The sequence below is a fragment of the Muntiacus reevesi genome, chromosome X, assembly GCF_963930625.1.
Source record: "Muntiacus reevesi chromosome X, mMunRee1.1, whole genome shotgun sequence".
Lineage (NCBI taxonomy): Eukaryota > Metazoa > Chordata > Mammalia > Artiodactyla > Cervidae > Muntiacus > Muntiacus reevesi.
Window position 1 is genome coordinate 8,503,338 of NC_089271.1, and position 25,142 is coordinate 8,528,479.

The following is a 25,142-nucleotide window of genomic DNA, read 5'->3' on the forward strand; positions in this document are numbered from 1 at the left end:
AATCAGAATGTAAAGGCAGAATGATTCATATAATAATATGTAACAGAAATGAGGTTTTTCAGAAATGAAAATTTTCATTGATTACATGATTCCTGGAACAATATGAACATTTATTTTGCTTTGCTTTTTTTGATGTTCTTTGATATTTTCAAATATTTCTTTAATATATATTGCTAGACTGGAGAAAATAGACTAAATTTGAGAGTCGACAACTTGATGTGCTCTAAAGAGAACCTTTCAAGAAGTCACCTTTCCTTCAAACATCTGTAGAAAAGGGAAAAAAATCGTTTTGGCTTTGCTTCAAGGTGGGGTGATGGTTGGGGAGCTTTTATGCCTGTTGTTTCATTTTGTTTCTCCTTTATGTCTCCAGAGCAGAAACATTTGTTCCCTTTACTAATATTAACTTAATGGGAATTAACTGAGCATCTATTGGCTCATCATCATTGGTTATTTTCTCTTGCTGTCAGTTTTTATTCTGCCATATCTCTTGTATCACCTCAACCAGCACATCTTTTCTTTTTGTTCTGCCTGAGATGCTGGATCCTGGAAGCGCCACTCCTCTCTGTGTTATATGGTGACAAGTGAGAGTTAGGCCTACCTTCACTTGAACAAATTCTTTACTACTTATGACAAATCTGAATTGTGTACTCCATTAATCTAACATTGTCCTCCTTTTCTTTCTTCCTTCACTTATTTCCCTTTCTTCCTCTCTCTCCCTTACCCCCTCCTTCAGATTGAAGTCTTTTCCTTCTTCCTTCCCTCCTTCTTTTTAAAAATACTAAATATCCTAGTGTTTTAAAATATCCTAGTATTAGACTGCAAGGAGATCAAACCAGTCAGTCCTAAAGGAAATCAGTCCTGAATATTCATTGAAAGGACTGACGCTGAAGCTGAAACTCCAATACTTTGGCTACCTGATGTGAACAACTGACTTATTGGAAAAGACCCAGATGCTGGGAAAGATTGAAGGCAGGAGGAGAAGGGCATGACAGAGGGTGAGATGGTTGGATGACACCACCGACTTGATGGATTTGAGTTTGAGCAAGCTCTGGGAGTTGGTGATGGACAGAGAAGCCTGGTGTGCTGCAGTTCATGGGGATCACAAACAGTCAGATATGACTGAGCGACTGAACTGAACTGAAATGTCGTAAGCTGTGTTAGGTACCAGAGATATTAAAAAGTAATAATTAAGCTCAACCCCTCCCTTCAGGGAGCTTATGCTCCAACAGAGGAAATAATCTCTCAAGGCAGAGCAGAATTTTGTGTAGTCTTCTGAGCTGTGCAAGGAATAACAGCAAGAAAAGATATGATATTTTGCTTTTTTTAATTGAAATAAGTTGATTTACAAAGTTGTATTAGTTTCAGGTATACAGCAAAGTGATTCAGTTATACATACATATATATGTATGTATACATATATACATTTCTCAAAATTTTTTCCCTTAAAGGTTATTACAAAATATTGAGTATAGCTTCCTGTGCTATACAGTAGGTCTTTGTTGCTTATTTACTTTATACATCATAGTGTGTATATGTTAATACCAAACTCCTGATTTATCCCTGCCCCTCTTTTCCAAAGTATACAAAAGCTATGCTTTGGAGCAGCCATATCTTTCCCAAAAGCAGTCTCCCACATTAGTTTATGCAGAATATGTCTCCAGGTGTTAGCAACAAAACAAAACAAGTAAAATACCCACCTATTCTCTCAAGTTAGCCTTGGGAAGAGAAACTTATTTCCTGACGGCAGAGCAGTAGTGTGGCAGACACGGCCATGACCCAAAGCAGTGTCTTACCTTGAAGTCTAATTTGGAAGGTGAGGGTGACAGTATTTCCTGTGCTGAAAGAAAGTCTAGAAAGAATCCATTTTTGCAGTGTTGTAAAGAAATATTTTGGGAGCTTAAGTAAATTCCTTTGTAGTATTTTTAAAAACACAAATTGTAATCTATTTTTGGCAGTAATAATAATTTTTAAAATATTATCAGTAATTATACCAGAATTTCCTCTGTCTGAATTCTAAATTTATCTGGAATTCAGATCTTTAGATATTTGCTTTACTTCTTTATTGGAGAACATTTGATGTATGATATGTTACAGGTGTACAAGTAGTGATTCAGAATTTTTAAAGGTTATAATCCATTTATGCTTATTATAAAATGTTGTCTCTATTTGCTGTCTTGTACAGTGTATCTTTTATTTTATACACAGTAATTTGAACCTCTTAAAGTCCTATGTCTATATTGCCCCTCTGTCCTTCCCTCTCTCTACTGGTGACCAGTACTTTGTTTTCTGTATCTGTGAGTCTGCTTCTTTTGTGTTTTATTCACTAGTTTGTTGAATTTTTTAGATTGCACATATAAATGAGATTGTACAATATTTGTCTTATTTCATTTAGCATTATCCCTTCCAAGTCCATCCATGTTGCTTCAAATGGAAAAATTTCATTCTTCTTTATGGTTGAGTAGTATTCTATTATATACACACACAATAGAATATATATGTTCGGGGGAGGGGAGCAAAAAAAAAGAATATATATATTCATATGTCTCTCTGTGTGTATATAAGTATATACACAAACCACCTTTTCTTTATCCAAAACTCTCTTGATGGATAATTAGGTTGCTTGCTTGCTTTTTTTTTTTTAAACTTTTTTTTTCCCATTTATTTTTATTAGTTGGAGGCTAATTACTTTACATTATTGTAGTGGTTTTTGCCATACACTGACATGAATCAGCCATGGATTTACACGTATTCCCCATCCCGATCCCCCCTCCCACCTCCCTCCCCACCCCATCCCTCTGGGTCTTCCCAGTGCACCAGGCCTGAGCACTTGTCTCATGCATCCAGCCTGGGCTGGTGATCTGTTTCACCCTAGATAATATGCATGTTTCCAACCCAGATAGGTTGCTTTCTTGGCAATTTAAAATAGTGCTGCTGTGAACATTGGTGTGTGTTTGAACTAGTGTTTTTGTTTTTTTCAGGTATTTACCCAGGAGTAGAAATACTGGGTCATATGGTAGTTATATTTTTAGTTTGTTAAGAAACCTCCACACTAGTTTACATAATGGCTGTATTAGTTTACATTCCACCTGGCAGTTCATTTTATGTCTCTCCCTCAGTTCTTGTCTCATTGTGACAAAGATTTGAAACGATGGACAAAAGGGTTTAAAACAATAGACAAATTACAGCCAGTTACAGCTCAAGCAGACAGAACTTTTAATAAACAGACACTCCTGAGATGTGGAACAGGCCAACCCCAAAGGAGTCATCATAATTCCTCTTGGCTTCCCCTTTTTATACTTCCAGTGTCCTCTTGGTTCTTCCCTATACAAAATAGGGTGTGTACCTGCCACTAATCAGGAAAGGGAATGCAAATGGGCATGTGCTCAAGGCTGATCCTCAGTTGCAAGTTAGATAGCAACAGACTCTGTTGTGCATGTCTTCCCCATAATCCAGTCTGTTATAATCAGATGTATGTATGCATAGAATATTTATGAACCCTTAATGGCTCTTACCTGCCTAAGGTTACTTGAGAACACAGCTTTGCAGCAAGGGTGCATGTGACAGAGTTGGAGACGCCTCAGTTCAGCTCAGTCGTGTCTGATTCTTTGTGACCCCATGGACTGCAGCATGCCAGGCCTCCCTGTCCATCACCAACTCCTGGAGTTTTCTCAAACTCATGTCCATTGAGTCGGTTATGCCATCCAACCATTTCATCCTCTGTCGTCACCTTCACCTCCTGCCTTCAATCTTTCCCAGCATCACGGTCTTTTCCAATGAGGCAGTTCTTCGCATCAGGTGGCCAAAGTATTGGAGCTTCAGCTTCAACACCAGTCCTTCCAATGAATATTCAGTAGTGATATCCTTTAGGATGGACTGGTTGGATCTCCTTGCAGTCCAAGGAACTCTCAAGAGTCTTCTCCAATACCACAGTTCAAAAGCATCAATTCTTCGGCGCTTAGCTTTCTTAATAGTCCAACTCTCACATCCATACATGACTACTGGAAAAACCATAGCCTTGACTAGGTGGACCTTTGTTGATAAAGAAGTGTCTCTGCTTTTTAATATGCTGTCTAGGTTGGTCATAGCTTTTCTTCCAAGGAGCAAGTGACTTTTAATTTCATGGCTGCAGTCACCATTTGCAGCGATTTCGGAGCCCAAGAAAATAAAATCTGTCATATTTCCGTTGTTTCCCCATCTATTTGCCATCAAGTGATGGGACTGGATGCCATGATCTTAGTTTTCTGAATGTTGAATTTTAAGCCAACTTTTTTACTCTCCTCTTTCACTTTCATTAAGAGGCTCTTTGGTTCTTTGCTTTCTGCCATAAGGGTAGTGTCATCCACGTATCTAAGGTTATTGGTATTTCTCCCGGCAATCTTGATTCCAGCTTGTGCTTCTTCCAGCCTGGCATTTTGCATGTTGTATTATTATCTTATAGGCTTGGTTAGCCCCTAATCCAGTTAGTTTCCAGATCCTGCCTTATGAGGAGGCTGCTGAGAAGATCCCCTGGAGGAGGGCATGGCAACCCATTAGAGTAATCTTGCCTGGAGAATCTCATAGACATGAACTTTTCTGGGAGGTTCGTCTTTTCCATCAATGGTTTTTGTGCAAAGTTGTGATTTTGGCATGCTTGTGGGAGGAGGTAAATTCTAGATCTTTCTACTCCATCATCTTGGACTCCATCCACAGTCTCTGTATTTGCATGTTTTGAGGCCTCCAGTTCCAGGGAGAAGAGGGAGTTGTTTATTCTTCTGACATCTGTGCCTCCCTCTCTCCCGACTGAACCATGGGCGGGCCTGGGACATTGAGCCAGTGAGCTGAACAATGCCTGCATTGTCAGCAGACTCCCCACAGGTGACCCAGAGACCTGGCAGTAGAGGAAGGGAGAGAAAATGGGTAGGAAGGTGACGTGAGAAGATTCTGTGCACAGAAGGGATGTTGTCATGATAGAAGATGGGTGTCACCATTGAAGTGTTCATTAGGTTGCTGGTTCTCAGAGGCGTGATTGTGCCTCCCCCACCCCAGAGGGACATTTGGCAATGTCTGGTGCCATGGTCGATTGTCATAACTGGGAGGGAGTACTTTTGGTATCTAGTGGTCAGAGGCCCGGGATGTTCGTACGCATCCTATAAGGCACAGGGGAGCTCCACAACCAGGAACTTTTCAACTCTAAAGGGCCATGGTGCCTTGGCAGAGAATTCTTGCTTTAGAGAAGGGACAACTTGAGAAAGGACTGTGATTGTGTTAGTTGCTCAGTCGTGTCTGACCCTTTGCGACCCCATGGACTGTAGCCCACCAGGCTCCTCTGTCCATGGGATTCTCCAGGCAAGAATACTGGAGTGGGTTGCCATTCCCTTCTCCAGGGGATCTTCCCAACCCAGGGATTGAACCTGGGTCTCCTGCATTGCAGGCAGATTCTTTACCATCTGAGTCACCAGGGAAGGACTGAACAGAGTCAAAAATGGGCATCAGAAGACTGCCCACAAACAAGTGAGATGAGGAAGAAAAAGTATTTCTGGAAATACATTCAAAGATACTGATTTTCCCATCTTGTGTGTCTGTGAGGGTAGAAGATTGTACTTGGCAATCTCATTCAACCCCCAATGTGTAAGCAAACAAAGTTCCTAATATCCTGCCTAAACTGAAAATGAAAACTTGACACCCAGACTGTAATTAGCAAGAATGAACAACTTCCTCATTTTTACCCAATTCACCAGGATATTTTAACACTCTGTCGTCTCATTTCCTCCCAGAGCTGTGAAGGTGTCATGATTTCAATCTCCCCACAGTGGAATTTTTCTGCAACATAGTCTGGCCATGGCACTTTGGGGATGTTTTTGACGGCTGTGTCCGACAGCATGAGGGGAAATTGTTCACATTTGTGTCTCAGATGCTGTCTTGAGCTTTGTTGATTTTCCTCCAGTCAGAGCTGTCCCTGAGGACTTCCTGGTTTTCAGGGCAAAAACCTCAGCAAGAGCAAGCTGCCTTTGAAGATTGGCTGCCCCAGCATATGCAGTCACTCAGAAACCATGCAGACAGAAGCCCAGAGTGCTGCTTCTGTGCTGATACAGAAGCATCTCTTTGACCTCAGTCCCCACGAGAAGTGGGAGTCCTGTAGCGTTTCTCTGGGCGGGATGTCTCCTCGTGGACATCTGCGAGAACCATTGGACTCTCGTCTCTTGCTCAGTAAGTATTAGCATTGCTCAAGCACGTCCACCAAGCAAAGACTGACTGACTTGGAAATTTTCAAAATACGTGTATATAAGAGCCTAGAAATGAAGCCCAGGGGGGAGCAGGCAGCCTTATGTTTTTGGCACCAGTTCCAGTGACATTGCTTAATGAGAACTGCCTGTCTAGTGGGATCAAGGGCTCAGGCTCTGCGGGCTGGTTGGCCCCGTGAACTCTGGGGTCGAGGGTTCACACCCCAGCACTTCTGCTTCTAGTCAATCATTTGAAAGTTGCAAACACTCCTACCAGCAACCCTCTCCATTTCAGGAGGTCCTGAGTACCAGGTCCGGAATGCAGGGAGAGAGCAAGAGGCAACCATTAACAGATGCTGCGATATGGACGCCCTCCCCTCCTTCCTCTGTGTGACCAGCTCCCCAGGGGTTGAAGGGCAGAGGCCTTGATTGGGCTAACTGGCCCGTGATGATGACTGGATATTTATTCTTGCTTTAGTCTCTTGCTGCTTCTAAACCTGGCCTCATCAAGAGGGTCTCGCCCCAAGGCTGACATAGAGATTTAAACCCAGTATAGTCATCTGTCATAAACTACAGTAACTTATTGATTGGGAGCTGAAAACAGACTCTAAAATGCAGTGTGGCCAACAAAAATGCATGGCCAACTCCTTTGGGATAGGTTTTCCCCAGATTTTCCAATTTCAGACCCTTCTTGTTGTTCAGTCATTAAGTCCTGTCTGACTCTTTGCGACCCCATGGACTTCAGTACACCAGCCTTCCCTGTCCTTCACTATCTCCCAGAGTTTGCCCAAACTCATGTCCATTGAATTGGTGATGCCATCCAACCATCTCATCCTCTGTCAGTGCCTTCCCCTCCTGCCCTCAAGCTTTCCAAGCATCAGGGCCTTTTCTGATGAGTCAGCTCTTAGCATCAGGTGGCCAAAGTATTGTAGTTTCAGCTTCAGCATCAGTCCTTCCAATGAATATTCAGGGTTGATTTCCTTTAGGATTGACTGGTTTGATATATTCCTCAACTAACCTTGTTTCCACTCTCTCTTTCTTTCTTATGGGGGTAAGTGTAAAAGGGAAGAGGAGGGAATCATGGTTTCTTTGTTCAGTGAATTGACTCCTAGGAAACATTCCTTGTTTGGAAGTCTACTTGGTCTGCTGCTAGTACGGGTACCCCAACTTTCTTTTGATGAATTCTTGTGTTTGATATTGTTTACCATCTGTACTGGAGAAACAGCAACACAGCTCAACAGTAACTGAGTTCTCTGTCCTTAAACTCCTTCTGATTTGATCTTCAACATGGACTCTGAACTTCGCAGGCAGCAGAAGTTCTCCACTTGGAATGCCACCCAATACCTGTGTTGCCTGCTTGCTCACTTTAACCTTAGGTCACTACCTGGCTGCTCCTGCTAAGAAATGAGAAAGGAGGCTGGGACTTCCTTTTTGGTCCAGTGGTTAGGACTCTGCACTCCCATCACACAGGGCCCAGGTTCTATCTCTGGTTGGGGAACTACGATCCTGCAAGCCGTGTGCCAGGCCAAACAACACAAAACAAAAAACTGGGAAGATAGCTGGGACTCTGTGATACTTTTGTAAATAATAGGGAATCTGGTTTCTAAGAAAATGAGTAGCCCTTCTGCAAAGGTGGTTCACCAAGGTCAGAGGGGACCTTCTCTCAAACTGAAGTTGATCATGATACCCTAGAGCTCATTTTATTTGCACTTGAATTATCTTACAGTGTGGGATGAGTTGAACCAATAAGTAAGAATTGTATAAGCATAACTTCAGACTTTGAATTTAGGGCCAGGGGCCAGGTGGGAGGTGATAGAAGACACTGATGGACCTAATTAAACTTAAAAGCTTTTGCAGAATGAAGGAAACTATAAGCAAGGTAAAAAGACAGCCTTCAGAATGGGATAAAATAATAGCAAATGAAGCAACTGACAAAGAGTTAATCTCCAAAATATACAAGCAGCTCATGCAGCTCAATACCAGGAAAATAAACAACCCAATCAAAAAATGGGCCAAAGAACTAAACAGACATTTCTCCAAAGAAGACATACAGATGGCTAACGAATACATGAAAAGATGCTCAACATCACTCATAATGAGAGAAATGCAAATCAAAACCTCAATGAGGTACGGGAATGGCTGCCGTCAAAAAATCTACAAACAATAAATGCTGGAGAGGGTGTGGAGTAAAGGGAACCCTCTTACACTGTTGGTGGGAATGCAAGCTAGTACAGCCACTATGGAAAACAGTGTGGAGATTTCTTAAAAAACTGGAAATAGAACTACCATATGACCCAGCAATCCCACTACTGGGCATATACCCTGAGGAAACCAAAATTGAAAGAGATACCTGTACCCCAATGTTCATCGCAGCACTGTTTACAATAGCTAGGACACAGAAGCAACCTAGATGTCTGTCAGCAGATGAATGGATAAGGAAACTGTGGTACATATACACAATGGAATATTACTCAGCTATAAATAAAATGCATTTGACTCAGTTTTAATGAGGTGGATGAAACTGGAGACTTTTATACAGAGTGAAGCAAGTCAGAAAGAAAAACACCAATACAGTATATTAATGCATATATATGGACTTTAGAAAGATGGTAACAACAACCCTATATGCAAGAGACACAGCAAAAGAGACATAGATGTAAAGAACAGACTTTCGGACTTTGTGGGAGAAGATGAGGGTGGAATGATTTGAGAGAATACCATTGAAACATGTATACTACCATATGTGAAATAGATCACCAGTCCAAGTTTGATGTATGAAACAAGGCACTCAAAGCCAGTACACTGGGACAACCCAGAAGGATGGGATGAGGAGGGAACTGGGAGAGGGGTTCAGGATGGGGAAACACATGTACACCTGTGGCTGATTCATGTCATTGTATGGTAAAAACCACTGCAGTATTGTAAAGTAGTTAGCATCCAGCTAAATTAATTAATTAAAAAAGACACTAATGGGCAGGTTTATTTGCCCAGTTTTGAGGTTTTCTTTTTGCTTGATGACCTGAGGCTGCTATGAAGAGAGGATGGAATTTGCTGGAAGTTAGATTTTTTTAGCGGTTTCCCAGGTGGTTCAGTGCTAAAGAATCTGCCTACCAATGCAGTAGACTCAGGCTTGATCCCTGCTCAGAAAGATCCCCTGGAGAAAGAAGTGGCAATCCTCTCCAGTATTCTTGCTTGGGAAATCCCATGGATAGAGGAGCCTGGTGGGATACAGTCTATGGGGTCCAAAGAGTCCAACATGACGTAGTGCTAAACGACTACAGATTGTGTAGCATTTATTTTGATGTTATTTTTCATTCTCTGGGTATATGTGGTTTCTGCCAGTATGAAGCACTCATTTACTTATTTTTAAAATGAGTCTTTTAAAGACAATAGCAGATGTTATGGGTGGGTTTAAGTAGAACATCTTCATGAGAAGTGGGAATTCTACTCTATGGATTTCTTGAGCACATACTATGTGGTACACTTGAAGCCAAGCCACTGCTGGTTTCAGACTTCAGAAATATGACAGTCTGATGGTGGCCAAGAAACAGAAGTAGTAAGCAAAATTTACAGATAGAAAAGCTAGGTTGCAGTTATGAAGGAAGGCACAAAGGGCTTTGTGAGTCAATACTAGGGGTGTTTGGCTCCAGCAGGGAGTTGAGGGGAAGCCTCTGTGGGAATGGTGGTTGAGAAGTCATAAAAATATTAGTGGTAGATCTCCTCAAGCAAATTAGAGATACTAAGGGAACAATTCATGCAAAGATGGGCAAAATAAAGGAAAGAAACGGTATGGACCTAACAGAAGCAGATGATATTAATAAGAGATGGCAAGAATACACAGAAGAACTATACAAAAAAGATTTTAATGGCTCAGATAATCACAATGGTGTGATCACTCACCTAGAGCCAGACATCCTGGAGTGGGAAGTTGAGTGGGCCTTAGGAAGCATCACTATGAACAAAGCTAGTGGAAGTGATGGAATTCCAGCTGAGCTATCTCAAATCCTGAAAGATGATGCTGTGTAAGTACTGCACTCAATATGCCAGCAAATTTGGAAAACTCAGCAATGGCCACAGGACTGGAAAAGGTCAGTTTTCATTCCAATCCCAAAGAAAGACAATGCCAAAGAATGCTCAAACTACCGCACAATTTCTCTCATCTCACACACTACCAAAGTAATGCTCAAAATTCTCCAAGCTGTGCTTCAACAGCACACGAACTGAGAAGTTCCAGATGTTCAAGCTGGATTTGGAAAAGACAGAGGAACTAGAGATTAAGTGGTCATCATCCATTGGGTCATAGAAAAAACAGGAGAATTCCAGAAATAACATCTACTTCTGCTCCATTGACTACACTAAAGCCTTTGACTGTGTGGATCATAACAAACTGTGGAAAATCCTTAAAGAGATGGGAATACCAGACCACCTGACCTGCCTCCTGAGAAATCTGTATGCAGGTCAAGAAGCAACAGTTAGAACTGGACATGGAACAACAGACTGGTTCCAAAATAAACGACGCTTGCTCCTTGGAAGAAAAGCGATGACCAACCTAGACAGCATATTAAAAAGCAGAGACATTACTTTGCCAACGAAGGTCTGTCTAGTCAAAGCTATGGTTTTTCCAGTATGCATCTATGGATGTGAGAGTTGGACCATGAAGAAAGCTGAGCACTGAAGAACTGATGCTTTTGAACTGTGGTGTTGGAGAAGACTTTTGAGAGTCCCTTGGACTGCAAGGAGATCCAACCAGTCCATCCTAAAGGAAATCAGTCCTGAATATTCATTGGAAGGACTGATGCTGAAGCAGAAACCCCAGTACTTTGGCTACTTGATGTGAAAAACTGACTCATTGGAAAAGACCCTGATGCTGGGAAAGATTGAAGGCGGGAAGAGAAGGGGATGACAGAGGATGAGATGGTTGGATGGCATCAACGACTTAATGGACATGAGTTTGAGCAAGTTCCGAGAGTTGGTGATAGACAGGGAAGCCTCGCATGCTGCACTCCATGGAGTCACAAAGAGTCAGACATGACTGAGCGACTGAACCAAACTAAGAAGCTAAGGGAAGGGTGGTCCTAGTAGAGGCCTGTGGCAGAGCACAGCATGGCTGCTACCAATGTAGCTGGAGTGTGAGGAGTAAAGGAAGCATGATCCAAGATGATGCTCGGGAAATAGGCAGGAACAAGACCATGGAGGAACTCATAGGCCTTGTGGATGAGTTTCTTGGAAAGTAGATGGAAAACTTTGAAAAAGTTTGTCAGTGTTGGGGGAGGGTCGAAGTGGGGATAAGCATGGTGGAAGAAGCATCTGGGGATATGTGTGATATGATTCTTTCAGAGATTAGCTTGGCTGCTCATGGGCATTTGTTGAAAGAGAGGATGGAGTGTGGATTACAGGTAGACCAGTTATATCAGCTATAGAGTGAGAGATGTGAAAGCTTGGGCTTGGAGTTTTTGTGCAGACACAGAGAAGAGGGGGTCAGTTAAAGAGATATTTAACACATTATTGATGGGGGGAATTTTTGAAGAAACTAAATGCCTGTGGCTGAGGTTCCGTAATGTAAGTGAATATTAAAATATCTCTGGTAAATAACGTTCGGTAACAAAAGGTGCATTAATATGTTTCTGGTCAACAAGTTGTTGAGAGGGAAAATCAACAGGACTTGGTGGTGGATTGGACATACAGGGTGTGGAAGATATCAAACATGAGCCTTTGGTTTGTGATTCATGAAACTGGTTGTGGACAGCATGGTTTGGGGAGAGAGACCCCCAGATGCCATTTTGGACATGTTGAATTTGAGGTGCCCTTTGAGCATTCAAAGGGCTTCCCTGGTGGTTCAGACGATAAAGAATCACCTGCAGTGCAGGAGACCTGGGTTCAATTCCTGGGTCGGAAACTTTCCTGGGGAAAGGAATGGTAACCCACTCCAGTATTCTGGCCTGGGGAATTCCATGGACAGAGGAACCTGGCAGGCTACAGTCCATGGGGTCACAGAGTCACACATGACTGAGTGACTGTCACTTTCACTTAAGCATCCAAACGCGATGAGCAAGCAATCAGGTCAATATATAGTGCTGAACTCAGCAGAGAAATTAGACCTAGAGAGAGAGATCTGGAGGGCATCTGCCCAGCATGGTGAAGGAGGGAATGGCATTCCCTCTGGATGTGGATGGCATTGCCTCTGGAGGGATTAAGAAAGAACTGAAGTGGGTTAACATCTCGAAAGTTGCTGCGTGCCAATATGAGGCCAGGCCATCATGGGAATATATATCGATGCAGATGGTATTTCTGACATTGCTGAGCACTATTTGGTAGAGTAAAGACACTCGATGGCTGATGTGAGTGAGGGGAGCTGTAATGACAGGCGAGGAAACAAAAACAGAACATATGACCAGTCCTTTGAGAAGCTTGAGGGAAAAGAGGAGGCCAGAGAGGATAGAAGCTGAAAGGAGAATAAGATTGGAGAAGAGGTGAGATAAGCTTTATTATCTGAACTATTTTACTGAACAGCATTTAATGACTGTAATCAAAAACTGAGCTTTGAGGATAAATAGACCGTGCTAAAGAACTAATGTTCATTAAATCATTTTTCTCTGTCTCTCCTTAATTGGTAATTGGTTTTTGGCCATGACAGATTTGCTTGTTAATTGCTACACTTCCTATTTAATCATGCTTTTATAGTTCTCTTAGAGAACATGAAGATTCAAAGGGAGACCTGAATTCCTTTCCATAAATCACCCATATTAAGACAGGACAACTACAAGAAAGGTTTTTCCATAAGCCCTCGACCCTGTTTTTACTTTATGTTCTTGAATGTACATCCCATGGTGAGAATGGTACTCTGGGGGAAGGGATCTTGAAAGTTCCACATGCCTCTCTTTATGTTTCTGTTATAATCAGAAGCAGTTCTCTTCTTCAACCTGCTTTGCTTCTCTATTTTACAAAATAATAGTTTGTAAAAGAAGGGGCTGAGGGCTACTCTCTAGAGTGGATGACATGCCCTTCAGATTGACTTTGAAAGATGATTAATTACAGCAGCATCTGTTCCGTTTCAAAAGTTGAAATGAAACATACATGAAAACTCTTACTAAAGGAAATCTATTTACATACCTATCACTTGTGAGAGGGCTGATTCAAGTCAGAATTATGAAGGAGGTAAAGCTAATCATTAGAACTGGCACACACTACTCTGTTGAATGAAAGCATCTTTTAATAGCCTCTTTCATGGTTCTGTCTTAAGCACTCCGCAATGAATTCTTATGAGTTCTGTAATTTCAGAATTGATGAAATTCAGTGTTAGAAGGCTTAGTCGCCTAGTCATGTCCAACTCTTTGCGACCTCATGGACTGTAGTCCTTCCTCCAGGCTCCTCTGTCCATGGGATTTCCCAGGCAAGAATACTGGGGTGGGTAGCCATTTCCTTCTCCAGGGGATCTGCCTGACCCAGGGATTGAACCCGGGGTCTCCTGTATTGCAGGCAGATTCTTTGGAAAAGGACTTGGGAGCTCACAGAGGCCCCAAGCCATGGGGAGTACATAGCTGAGACCCCGTGAGTGAAGGATAGACAGACAGTGCCCTGGGGGTTTCAGTCCACTGGTCCAGTACTGTATCTGTGGCCAGTCACAGCATGGGACACATGTAGTCTCATGGTTGCTCTTGTAAATAAAGTTTTATTGCAACACAGCCACACCCACTTGTTGACACATCCTCTCTGGCTGCTTTCACTCTCCAGCTGCAGAGCTGAGTAGCTGCCAGAGGCGGTATGGCCTGCAAACCCTAAAATAGTCTCTTTCTGACCTTGACAGAAAAGGAGCTGAGCCCTGTGGTGCTAGACAGCATGGGCTGCTGGTTCTGGCTGCACTTGAGAATCATTTCAGAGAAAAGTGCAGGGTGCTGGCCCACACCAAAGACCTTATCAGCCCATCTTTCAGGATGGGATCCAGAAACTGGCATTTTTTTAATGGAGATTTTTTTCTTTATTGAGAAACTTAAGACTTGGGTACATCAAATGAATCCCATTTCTGGGGGAAAAAGTCAAAACCCACAATAGAAAAAAAAATGTTAAACACGGTCTGGGCCGTATCTGAACCCAGAGAATATATTTTTTTGATTGAAAAATTCTAGGTGCTTCATGGGCTTCCCTGGTGGCTCAGATGGTTAAGAATCTTCCTGCAATATGGGAGACCTGGGTTCGATCCCTAGGTTGGGAAGATCCCCTGGAGGAGGGAATGGCTACCCACTCCAGTATTCTTGGCTGGAGAATTCCATGAACAGAGGAGCCTTGTGGGCTACAGTTCATGGGGTTGCAAAGAGTCAGACACAACTGAGTGACTTAGCACACAGCAGGTGTTTCATAATTCACCTTTTGATACAAAATGACCTATTAAATTTGCAATTTGTGGTTCTTGGCATTGAGGCCTATAGGATAACCTGGGAAGTCTTCAGACCTGGAGCTAAAAAAGGGCTTCCCTGGTGGCTGAGTCAGTAAAGAGTCTGCCTGCTACATGGAAGATCTGCATTTGATCCTTGGGTCGGGAAGATCTCCTGGAGAAGGGAATAGCTGCCCACTCCAGTATTCTTGCCTGGAGAATCCCATGGACAGAGGAGCCTGGTGGGCTACAGTCCATGGGGTCACAGTCAGACACGTCTGAGTGACTAACTTTCACTTTTATTTGCCTTTTGAATCAATCACTTACTCTTGGCTGGAGAATTCCATGGAAAGAGGAGCTTGGTGGGCTACAGTCTATGGAGTTGCAAAGAGTCAGACACGAGTGAGTGACTATCACACACATACACATCCTTGTCTAAGAGGTAGCAGTGTGCATGCGTGCTAAGTTGCTTCAGTCATGTCTGACTCTGAAACCCCATGGATGGTAGCCTGCCAGGTCCCTCTGTCCATGGGATTCTCCAGACAAGAATGCTGGAGTGGGTTGCCATTCCCTCCTCCAGGGGATCTTCCTCACCCAGGGATCAAACCCACATCTGTTATGTCTTTTAAATTGGCAGGTGGGTTCTTTACCACTAGCGCCACCTGCAAAGCAGCAGCAATAGGACAAGATTTTCATATTCAGCCAGATTAAAGTCAGTGTGTTACATCATGGTGCCTCTAAAGCATATGACCTTGAGAAGATGTTTCAGGCTCTACATGCATGTTTCTATGGGATATGAGACTGAAGAAAGCCCCCTAGAGTGGCACTTCACACACATCTACTTGTAGCAGAATCCCCTGGAGGGCTGGATCCCAGCCCCGCAGGTTCTGTCTGGTGGGTGGGTCTGGGGTAGGTAGGGCTGGCACAAGTATACAAGTATACAGGTGCCCCTTATGCCTGGGACCCATGACCAAGCCTTCGGAGTGCTGACTCAGGTCCAAAAGGCTTGGGTTGCTTATGAAAGTCAAGTCCTGTTAGCCAGGGGAAGGGTTTGGGGATAGATTTAATAACCAACTGCTGGGGTGGTTCCAGACCATGCTGTCAAGACCCTCACCCATCCACACACATCCTCCTTGCCCTCCTCTTCTCCACCCGCTCTGGAAGTCTAGAAATCAAGCCATTGTTCTGATCTCTGCTCCTGTACAGGTTTTCTCTTACTGTGTCTTTAAATTCCCAGGGGGAGGGGAGGGTGAGATACTATTTTGCATCTTGTCAATTACCTGTATTTTGATTAGGGAGAGGCTGGATGGTGGACACTGGAACCTTTCAGCATAAAAGAAAATGGATTATATGTTGCAAGGTGGTAGAAGGATTAGTAGAAGTTGAATAAATATGTGTAGAAACAGTGAAGGTGAAAACACACCTTGGTAACAAGGCAACAGACACAGGCAGAGACAGAGGGCGTGGGAACCACAAAAATGATTTTATTTTAAACCAGAAAGCAATAGCAATGGAGAGCTCGGGCTGAGGGTGTGATAGCATGACTCAAGTACCAGGAACTGAACTTGTTCGTGTGAAAAGAGCAGCATACAGAGACTTTCATTTCCTAACCAAGCAAATCACATCTGCATTTTTGTGACACTTGTCAGTGGATTCCCATTTACAAAGGTTTGCATTGCCTTTCAGATTTTCTGAACAATTTTGTAAATATTCTTTTAAAGGTGAAGGTTTTGGTGCCCGCTTTCTTTTTTGATATACCAGGCATTGAATCAATCACGAGTGAAAAAAAACTTGGTGAGAGTTTTGCTTAAAAAATAGTAAGAGTTTCTTACTTGTGGCCCTATTGATATTTTGGGCCAGATAATCCATCATGGGGCTGTGCTGTACACCATAGGATGTTGAGCAGCATTTCTGGTCTCTACCCACTAGATGCCGGGGGCACCTTTCCCAAGTTGCACTAACCCAAAATGACTCCAGACACTGCCAGATCACCCCCATGTTCAGAAGCACTATTTTAAAAACATTCTCCCATCCCCATTACCATCTTTGTATCTTTTTTTAAAAAGACATTTTATAAGAGTAGAGCAGATCATCTGGTTCCCAACACCAAAAGCACATGTATGCGAGCATACATGTGTGTGTTTCCACAGGCACTGCCCGTGTGCCTGGAGCCGAAATGTAATTCCACGTTCGCTGGGGGGCACTGGTTTGGTTCCTCAGAAAGTCTCGAGATCTCAGTACCATAATAAAATGCCTGTTGGTCCTCAGGCTTTTGCCTCTTCTCCAGCAGAAACTCTCATCAACATGTGCAGTTTTTGAAGTCACTTTCTTTTAAAGCCAGAAAGAAAATCTTCACCCAAGCCCACTCTCCATCTTAATCCATCTAGATTCCTACTTGAATTATATGGCCAGCCACTTGACAGTGGATTCAGGGTTCTTCATTTCTATCCATCAGACGGAGAGAGGTACCATGTTTCAGAGTTCAGTTTTGAGGACTGGCTACATAATTTGCGAGGCCCAGTGCTAAAGGAAAGTGTAGATCCCCTCGTCCAGGCATTACTGAGCATTTCAAGATGGTGCCAGCAGTGTTCACACAGCCACGACGTTGGACCTGGCAGCCTTGGTTGGCGTTGCATCAATTTTGTGTATTAATTTAACTGGCACTGCCAGCTCTTTCCCCCCTGTATTGTGATGTCTTCTGTGAAGTAAGAACCTCAAAAACAAGATGCCATGCCCCCAAATCCTTTTAAAGAATTCTACCGCAACAAATGTTGATAGCATATATTTTTCACTTTCAAAAAAAATCCACATGGAAATTTTGTCTACATCATTACAGTAATGAAAGTAAACACTGTGGCCTTTCATCATATACATATTTTCCAGTAAATATGACAACATGGAAATAGTAATTGCTACTATCCACAATGTTTTTAAGTTAGCAAAGAGTGAGACTTCCACAACAAAATGATAATATAATCCCTCGTCCTTATAAAAATAGCCAAAACATAACCTAAATGGCTTGCAGTGAAAACTGGAGTAGTAACTTCTTTATATTGAAAAAGCATTATAATCCGTGGCAATATTGTCCTCATAAATGCTTTAGATTAACATCATAAGGCAAACTGGAGCATTTATTGTACCTGGAGACCATGATTTAAAAAATTTCAGAAGCTGAGTTTTAGACCCTTTTATTCAAAACCTGTTAGTGTACAAAGTGCATGAAAATATCCATTATTCAGCTACTAAAAATGTTTGTAAAAATTACTAAGCCAACCCTTTTGGTTTATTCAGGGAAGCCTAATGCACATTGTTTTTCTATTGTAAAAAGAAAAAAATTCCATTAAATTGGCAGAGACTGAGTAATTTTTTTTCCATTGAGGCATCCATCTTTTAGATGTGAAATTGTCCTAAGTCACTATCAAAATATTCATCTGGGTATAAATAATATAGTAAATATATAGAATCTATCTGTTAAGAAAAAGGAGTGCATCTGCCAGTGTAGAGGCAGAAGCCCTGGGGAAGCTGCCCCTGAAACCCAGACTCACAATCACATAATGCAATGCTGAAACTGGACGAATTTCAAAGAAACAATTGGTTAATCCGCTCAAAAACAAAACCAATAAAAACAGTGTCTAAATCCCCCAGTCTGTCAAAACAGCCACCCCAGCAGCCCAGATAAATATTTTAGCAAATGAAATGGTTGAGAGATGTCATGCCCTTCATCAAGGTAGAACCATTGCCAGATTCCTGGTTCAAGTCGAAGGATGGCTTAGTGTGAAATTGTCAGTTGCTCAGTCATGTCTGACTCTTTGTGACCCCATGGACTGTAGCTCGCCAGGCTCCTCTGACTAAGGGATTTTCTAGGTGAGAATACTGGAATGGGTGCCATTCCCTTCTCCAGGGAATCTTCCCGACCCAGGGAGCAAACCTGGGTCTCCTGCATTGCAGGCGGAGTCTTTACCACTGAGCCACCAGGGAAGGCAAAAAAGCCTTACGTCATGGACCACTCCAATGCCTTAGGTCAGCACACTGAGCATTGTATCTGACATGGCATTAGCAGGTTCTACTAGCAGGTTCCAAAGTGAGAATAGTGAGTTTGATTTTTTTTTGTTTTTTTTTTTTTTGTTTGTTTTCTTACAACTCTATTAACTATACTAGAATATAGAGGGACTTCTACATCTTTCGAGATGTGTTTAAAGGTCTGTTTATTATAACTTTTGAAGTACGTATACTAGAGAAGAGTACTTTATGCAATGTCCCTTGTCGTTACCAACTCATAAATACAAATGTTTTTTGGTGACTTATGGTTGGATGTGGTATTGACAGTTGAGGCCATATGTTGATGTCCTAGAGAGCAAAATCGATCCAAAGTGGTGCTGCCATTTGTGACAGAAAATGTTTATTTCCTTAGCCCCAGTGACAAAAATTATTCAGGGGGAGTGGGACACAAGACAGCTATTAAACATAGTGAAGAAACTTCACAGGCCTAAAGAAACTAGTAAAAGGAAGAAGGAAATAGATTTCTATCATGACAAGAATCCCACTTCTGAGAAAACACAAATTGGCCTGAATTTTTGAATCATCAGTAGGATTCAAGGTGACTTTTTTCAATTGCAATCTCATTGTTCGTGTTCTCCCAGCATCATTCTACCAGCCATGGAAGGGTAATTACAGGTTTTGCAATAGCAGATCCCTGGCTCCCAAGTCAAGTCTTTCCCTCCTCTCTGTTGCTCTCTCCACCCTACTTGATCCAGTAAATCCTTCTGACATCGCAGAACGCTTCACAAGAAACCAGAGTCAGAAAGCCTGCTTACTTCCCTACTTGGTTCAAAACTAATGTTTTTAGTTTGAAAATAGTAGCATATCGTTACACAGTGTTGCGGTGCAGGACCCGCCATGAGATCTGTAGGAAAGAGGATGTGAGAAGGTGGAGAAACACAAAACTATAGAAGATCTTGTTTCTCAAGCTCAGAGACTTGTGCTGAAAATAAAGGTTGTCGAGAAGTGATAAAACTTACGGGCCTCCTAATGTGCAAAACCAGAGATTTTCCAAGAGTTGTAATCCCCGGTTATGTTCCTATTATAAATAATCTATAAATTTTCCTGTAAATACAAAAACAGGGTGAAGAAATTATTAAAGCCTGTACTTAATACAAACACAGTGGAAGGGGGGGATCGCCCGTTGGGAGTCCTATCTTAGCTGATTTCTGGATGCTTCTTAGTGAGATTTAACCACATTCTGGAAGCCTGTGCTTTCTCAGTCTCCGAAATGGTGGCCACCACCCTTTATATCCCCCAGAAACCAGCTCCACGTGCTCAGGGCAGCTGCTCTGTACAGTCTAGATGGTCGGGGATGGGAAGGCCTGTTATGATGGTCAGACATTTGTTCCACACAGTGAAGGTGGGGCACACGGGCTGCGAGAATGTGATGTCGAAAGTGTAGAGGTGGATGGAGTTCAAGGCATCATAGAAAGCGATGGAGCCGTTATCGTAGTCTAGCAGAATGCCGACGCGCCGGAGGTGGGGGGCTGGCTCGATGGGGATCTCCTTGCTGTTGTGTCTTACCACCCAGGTATTGTGGCAGCGGCACAGTGCCCAGGAAGCAGAGTTCTTGCCAATCCACTCGTGCTTTGGGGCTGACTTATATGCGAGGCCAATGGCATACCTGCAGATGCAAAAGAGCAATGACAAGAACCATGAGCCATGTTGCACACATATATGAAGTCCTTTCTGTGATCCTTAGTCATCCCTGTTCACTCTTTAGTGAAAGCTCAGGCAAGAACCCTGAACCCTCTTCCCCATCTTCTTCCCTTCTGGACATAGAGTTGGCAGAAAGGGGCCATTATATTGACTCAAATTCCTATTTACAGTGAAGATGTTATAAGAAAATTGGAAATTTGTATTTGGCTGTCTTTTTTTAATACATTCATAAAGACCCATGCAGTAGATTCTTGAGACCAATGGCATCCAGTAGAACTTTCTGCAGTGACTGACATGTTCTGCTCTGTTCAGTATGGTAGCCACGAGCTGCATGTAGCTATTGGGCACTTGAACTGTGGCTGGTGAGACTGAGGAATTGCACTTTTAAGTTAATTATAGTCAAGTTAGTTTCAAGAGCTGCACGTGGCCCATGGCTACCATCTTGGGCAGCACAGCCCTAGACTTCTTCTGACCTTCTAAAAGTCTTCTGACCTTCTTTGAATTTTTCAACTGACATCTTGCCTGTTATCTTCCATGACTTCACAAGGCAAGCATGGAAAATTAGTTTCATTTATGGGGATAGGTTCTTTGTCATCTCCCAGCCTCAGTTTTCTCATCTGTAACACAGGGACAATGATTGTCATTGTGTCTCAGAGTTATTTTGAGGAGTTAAGAAAAGAATATGTGTAAGATCCTGGGCCTAAGACCTGGCATAGAATAGTCAGTAATTGTTATTTTATGACCCTTGCCCAATGACACATGACTAATAACTACCAGAATAGGAATTTGACCCGAGGATGATTTAAAAGGCCACAGACTTAAACAACACTCCCTAATGCCTTTCCTCACCAGAGGAGCCCTTTTGGTTTTATTTCCTACTATATTTACAAACATCCAGAATGTCTCTGAGCTTGTGGATGTCCTAGTTAATCTAAATGTTCTCTCACCACTCAAAAAAAAAAAAGTTCTGAATTCTCTCTACAGTGTTCTAAGCTTCTTAATCTCTTTTCAGCCTGTTGAAACATGCCTCTATAATGTAGTATTTCTCAGTTATTAAGATAAGCAAGGGCTTCCCAGTGATAAAGAATCTGCCTGTTATTGCAGGAGATGTGGGTTCGATCCCTGGGTCGGGAAGATCCCCTGAAGGAGGAAATGGCAACCGACCCCAGTATTCTTGCCTGGAGAACTCCATGGACAGAGGAGCCTGGTGGGATGGAGCCACAAAAGAGTTGGACACTACTTAGCAACTAAACAACAAGATAAGCAAAACCCATCATTCTTAGTAAATACTGAATGATTCGGAGTTCAATTCTTAACATGTTATAGTAGAAACCAGTCTAACTGGATGTTGACATATGGTACCTTACCTGCCGTAGAGAGAAAAACTTCACTGGTCTTTGACATAATGATATTCTTTCAAACATCATGTGCTGGATTTAGAATATAATCACTTAAAGAGTGATGCGTTCAAAAAAGAAAAGACACCATGACTGAATTAAGAGAGGATAGAATTGATCTTCTGGTAAGCATAGGGTACCAGCCCGTGTGCTGTCAAACCTCTGCACTTCACCCTCGTCAATTCTGTTCAGCATTTTAGGGACACTCCTGGGGCTGCATTTCCCAGAATCCTCTCTCCAATATGGAGTCTGGGTCAGATTCTGCCACTGACACCCGTCTGTACACAAGATCCAGAAGTTCTAAGAGAAGGAGAAACACTGTTTTCCAGACAGTAGACAGCACACATGAGGTCTGTGGAAGTTTCTGGGCAGACTCCTGGGTGTACCTTGCCTCTGGGCTGTGAATAGCTTTCCGCCTTCCAGGAGAGGAGTAGCGGGCTCCCAGAAGCCTTGGCCCTCTTTCTGTTGGTGTACCTAGAAAAAGACTTTTCTTTTTCTCTGAACCCTAACAGACACTTTGGAAAGGTTTTTGTTTTTCACTTTTTAGTATTCTCCCGCAAGACATTCTGTCTGTCCCGGCAGACACCATTTCCCTTTTCAGATAATTTGAAACTTGCATTTGAATCACAAAATAGCCAAATGTCTGTATTGTTTCCTTCTTGCTGCTGTACACCATTTTTATTTTTTAGTAAAGAACTTTGACATTCCTTTCCCATTTGAACCTTAATTGAACCCCCTATGGAGTAGCTGTGGCAAGTATTACTGACTGCATTTAGCAAATGGGAAAACCAAGAGAAGGTTAAAATGAGCAAAATCTAGAATCTCGCCCCTTCCCCCTTATGTTGGGTTCCTGTAATCTTTGCGTGAACCCACATTTAGTTAACACCATTTCCTAAAATACTGAGAACACATTAACAGCATTAGAGTAAGAAAATAACTACGTGTCTAGTCCATTAAGCAACGGAAAATACCATTATATTATCATTAATCTGTAAAATTATGTGCATATTTCCAGTGAGCTTGAAAGGTGCAGGCAGAAGGCAATGTTCCATTAAGGTATGCAGTGAGACTCAGAGAATTCAAACAGTATAAAATGATGCTTCTCAGAGCAATGCTAACATGCCCCATAGCATGGATTATAACATACAAGTAAATTTCAAGTCGGCACTATACTTCACAAGAAAATACATGCATTATTAGCTATTGCAAATCAAAGTATTACAGGCGTTTGATAATAAAGGTCACCCTTTCCTCGCTAACACCTCCCAGGAAATGTTAAACTACTTTCTACGTGAGAATTTTCTGAAACGGACATGAGTTTGTAAAGATCTGAAGCGTGGCAATCAATGTGAGAATATTTTCCCCCTGCCTCATGAGTTGGTTTTGACATCTGGTGTTTTCAAGGTAATGCTGATCTGTGTTTGTATAACTGAAGTGGTGTGGTGGAATTCCCCGCACCATTCATCAATGGGGATGAGATCATAACGATCAGGTATCATTTATCACAAGTAATTATTAAGGGGGTTGTAATTATTTGACACTGGATTCTGTCCCAGATTAACAGAGCCCGTTAATTAACTAGAAATGTTTGCTCTTTTGCACCTGCAAAAATTCACTGTATTTTCCTTTGGGCTTTTATCTTGCCCCAGTACAGCTACACATTGTAAATGCCAGCCTGGACCAGAGCCAAATACAGGGGGAGGATCTGTCCTTCATCCTTCAGAGGGATGTTGAAACAGGAATGTTCTGAGCAAAGAGAACCTTGAGGGTCACAAGAGGGGAAAAAACCTACTTGCTTGGCTAATATGCAAACCGTTGTTTGGAAAAAGACAACACCCAAGCTTATGAATGTGTATCAACACTGTAAAGGACTTAGACATACTGCATTATTTGCATAGACTTGAACTGAAAAGTTTCTTTTTTTGTAAAATAAGTGTTTTAGCATCTTTATCTCAAAACTAAATACTGTTACCATACTCATCATCTGCAAATTAGGCAGTTTTCAGTTTTAGTTTTTTTTTTTTTAAAGCAAAGATTCAACTATCACTTATTAAGTACACCACAGTAAGCCTTAAAGTGTATTTTTTTCCTTTATGGTTTATTACAGGATATATTTTAAAAAATTTCTCTTGGAGCAGCTGATTTGACAATGTTGTGTTAGTTTCAGGTGTACAACAAAGTGAATCAATTGTACATATACACATATCTTGGGAAGATCCCCTGGAGGAGGGCATATCAACCCACTCCAGTATTCTTGCCTGGGGAATCCCATGGACCCAGGAGACTGGTGGGCTCTGGTTCATAGCATTGCACAGAGTCGGACATGACTGAAGCAACTTAGCACATACATGTATCCACTCTTCTTTAGACTCTTTTCCCATATAGGTCATTACAGAGTATTGAGTAGAGTTCCCTGTGCTATACCATCAGTCTTTATTAGTTATTTGTTTTATATATAGTATAATAATGTGTGTCAATCCCAATTGCCCAATTTAACGAGCAGTTGTCAGTTGTCCCTGATAACCATAATTTGTTTTCTACATATGTGACTCTGTTTTTGTTTTGTAAATAAGTTCATTTGTATCATCTTTTTAGATTCCACATATAAGTGATATCATATATCAGTCTTTCTCTGTCTGATTTCACTCAGTATGATAATCTCTAGGTCCATCCATGTTGCTGCATATGGCATTAGTTCATTCTTCTTTTTATGACTAATTATTACAGGATATTGAATACAGTTCCCAATGCTATATAATAGGACCTTATTGTTTATCTATTCTATATGTAATAGTTTGCATCTGCTAGTCCCAAACTCCCAGTCCATCCCATCCTCTCCTTCCCTGCCAACGATAAGCCTGTTCTCTACCTGAGTCTGTTTCTGCTTCTTAGATAAGTTCACTTGTATCATATTTTAGATTCCACATATAAGTGCTGTCACATGGTATTTGTCTGTCTGACTTACTTCTCTTACTATGATCATCTCTAGGTCCATTCATACTGCTGTGAATGGCATTGTTTCACTTTTTTATAGCTGAGTAATATTCCATCGTGTATATAGACCACATCTTCTTTATTCTATTGATGGACATTTAGGTGGCTCCCATGTCTTGGCTATTGTGACTAGCACTGCTGTGTACTTTGGGGTACATGTATTTTTTCAAAGCATGCTTTTCTCTGGATGTATGCCCAGGGGTGGGATTGCTGGATCATGTGGTACTCCTATTTTTATTAGTTTTTTTTAAGGAAATTCCATACTGGTTTCCATAGTGGCTGTAGCATTTTACCAAATCTGGCCCTTGGCTTGTTTTTATAAAGTTTTATTTGCACCCATTTGTGAATGTGTGGTCTATGGCTGCTTTCCCCCCACAACAGTAGAGGTGACCAGTTGGGAGAAAATCAACTGGCCTGCAAACCAGAAATACTGGCTCTCTGGCCCTTTACAGACAACATTTGTGGACCTTTGGTTAACAGCTT

The 25,142-nt window shown here is 42.0% G+C and overlaps 1 protein-coding gene across 4 annotated transcripts in view; it reads right to left on the reverse strand.

The window, feature by feature from the left end:
• Nucleotides 1–16,037: 16,037 nt before the first annotated feature.
• Nucleotides 16,038–25,142, reverse strand: part of MID1 (midline 1) — a 391,822-nt gene continuing 382,717 nt past the window's right edge. For all 4 annotated transcript variants that reach the window (XM_065915785.1, XM_065915786.1, XM_065915783.1 and 1 more), the window contains exon 10: nucleotides 16,038–20,233. In XM_065915785.1, the coding sequence (XP_065771857.1) occupies nucleotides 19,885–20,233 (349 nt within the window). In that variant the 3' untranslated portion in view covers nucleotides 16,038–19,884. The remainder of the gene's footprint in view (nucleotides 20,234–25,142) is intronic.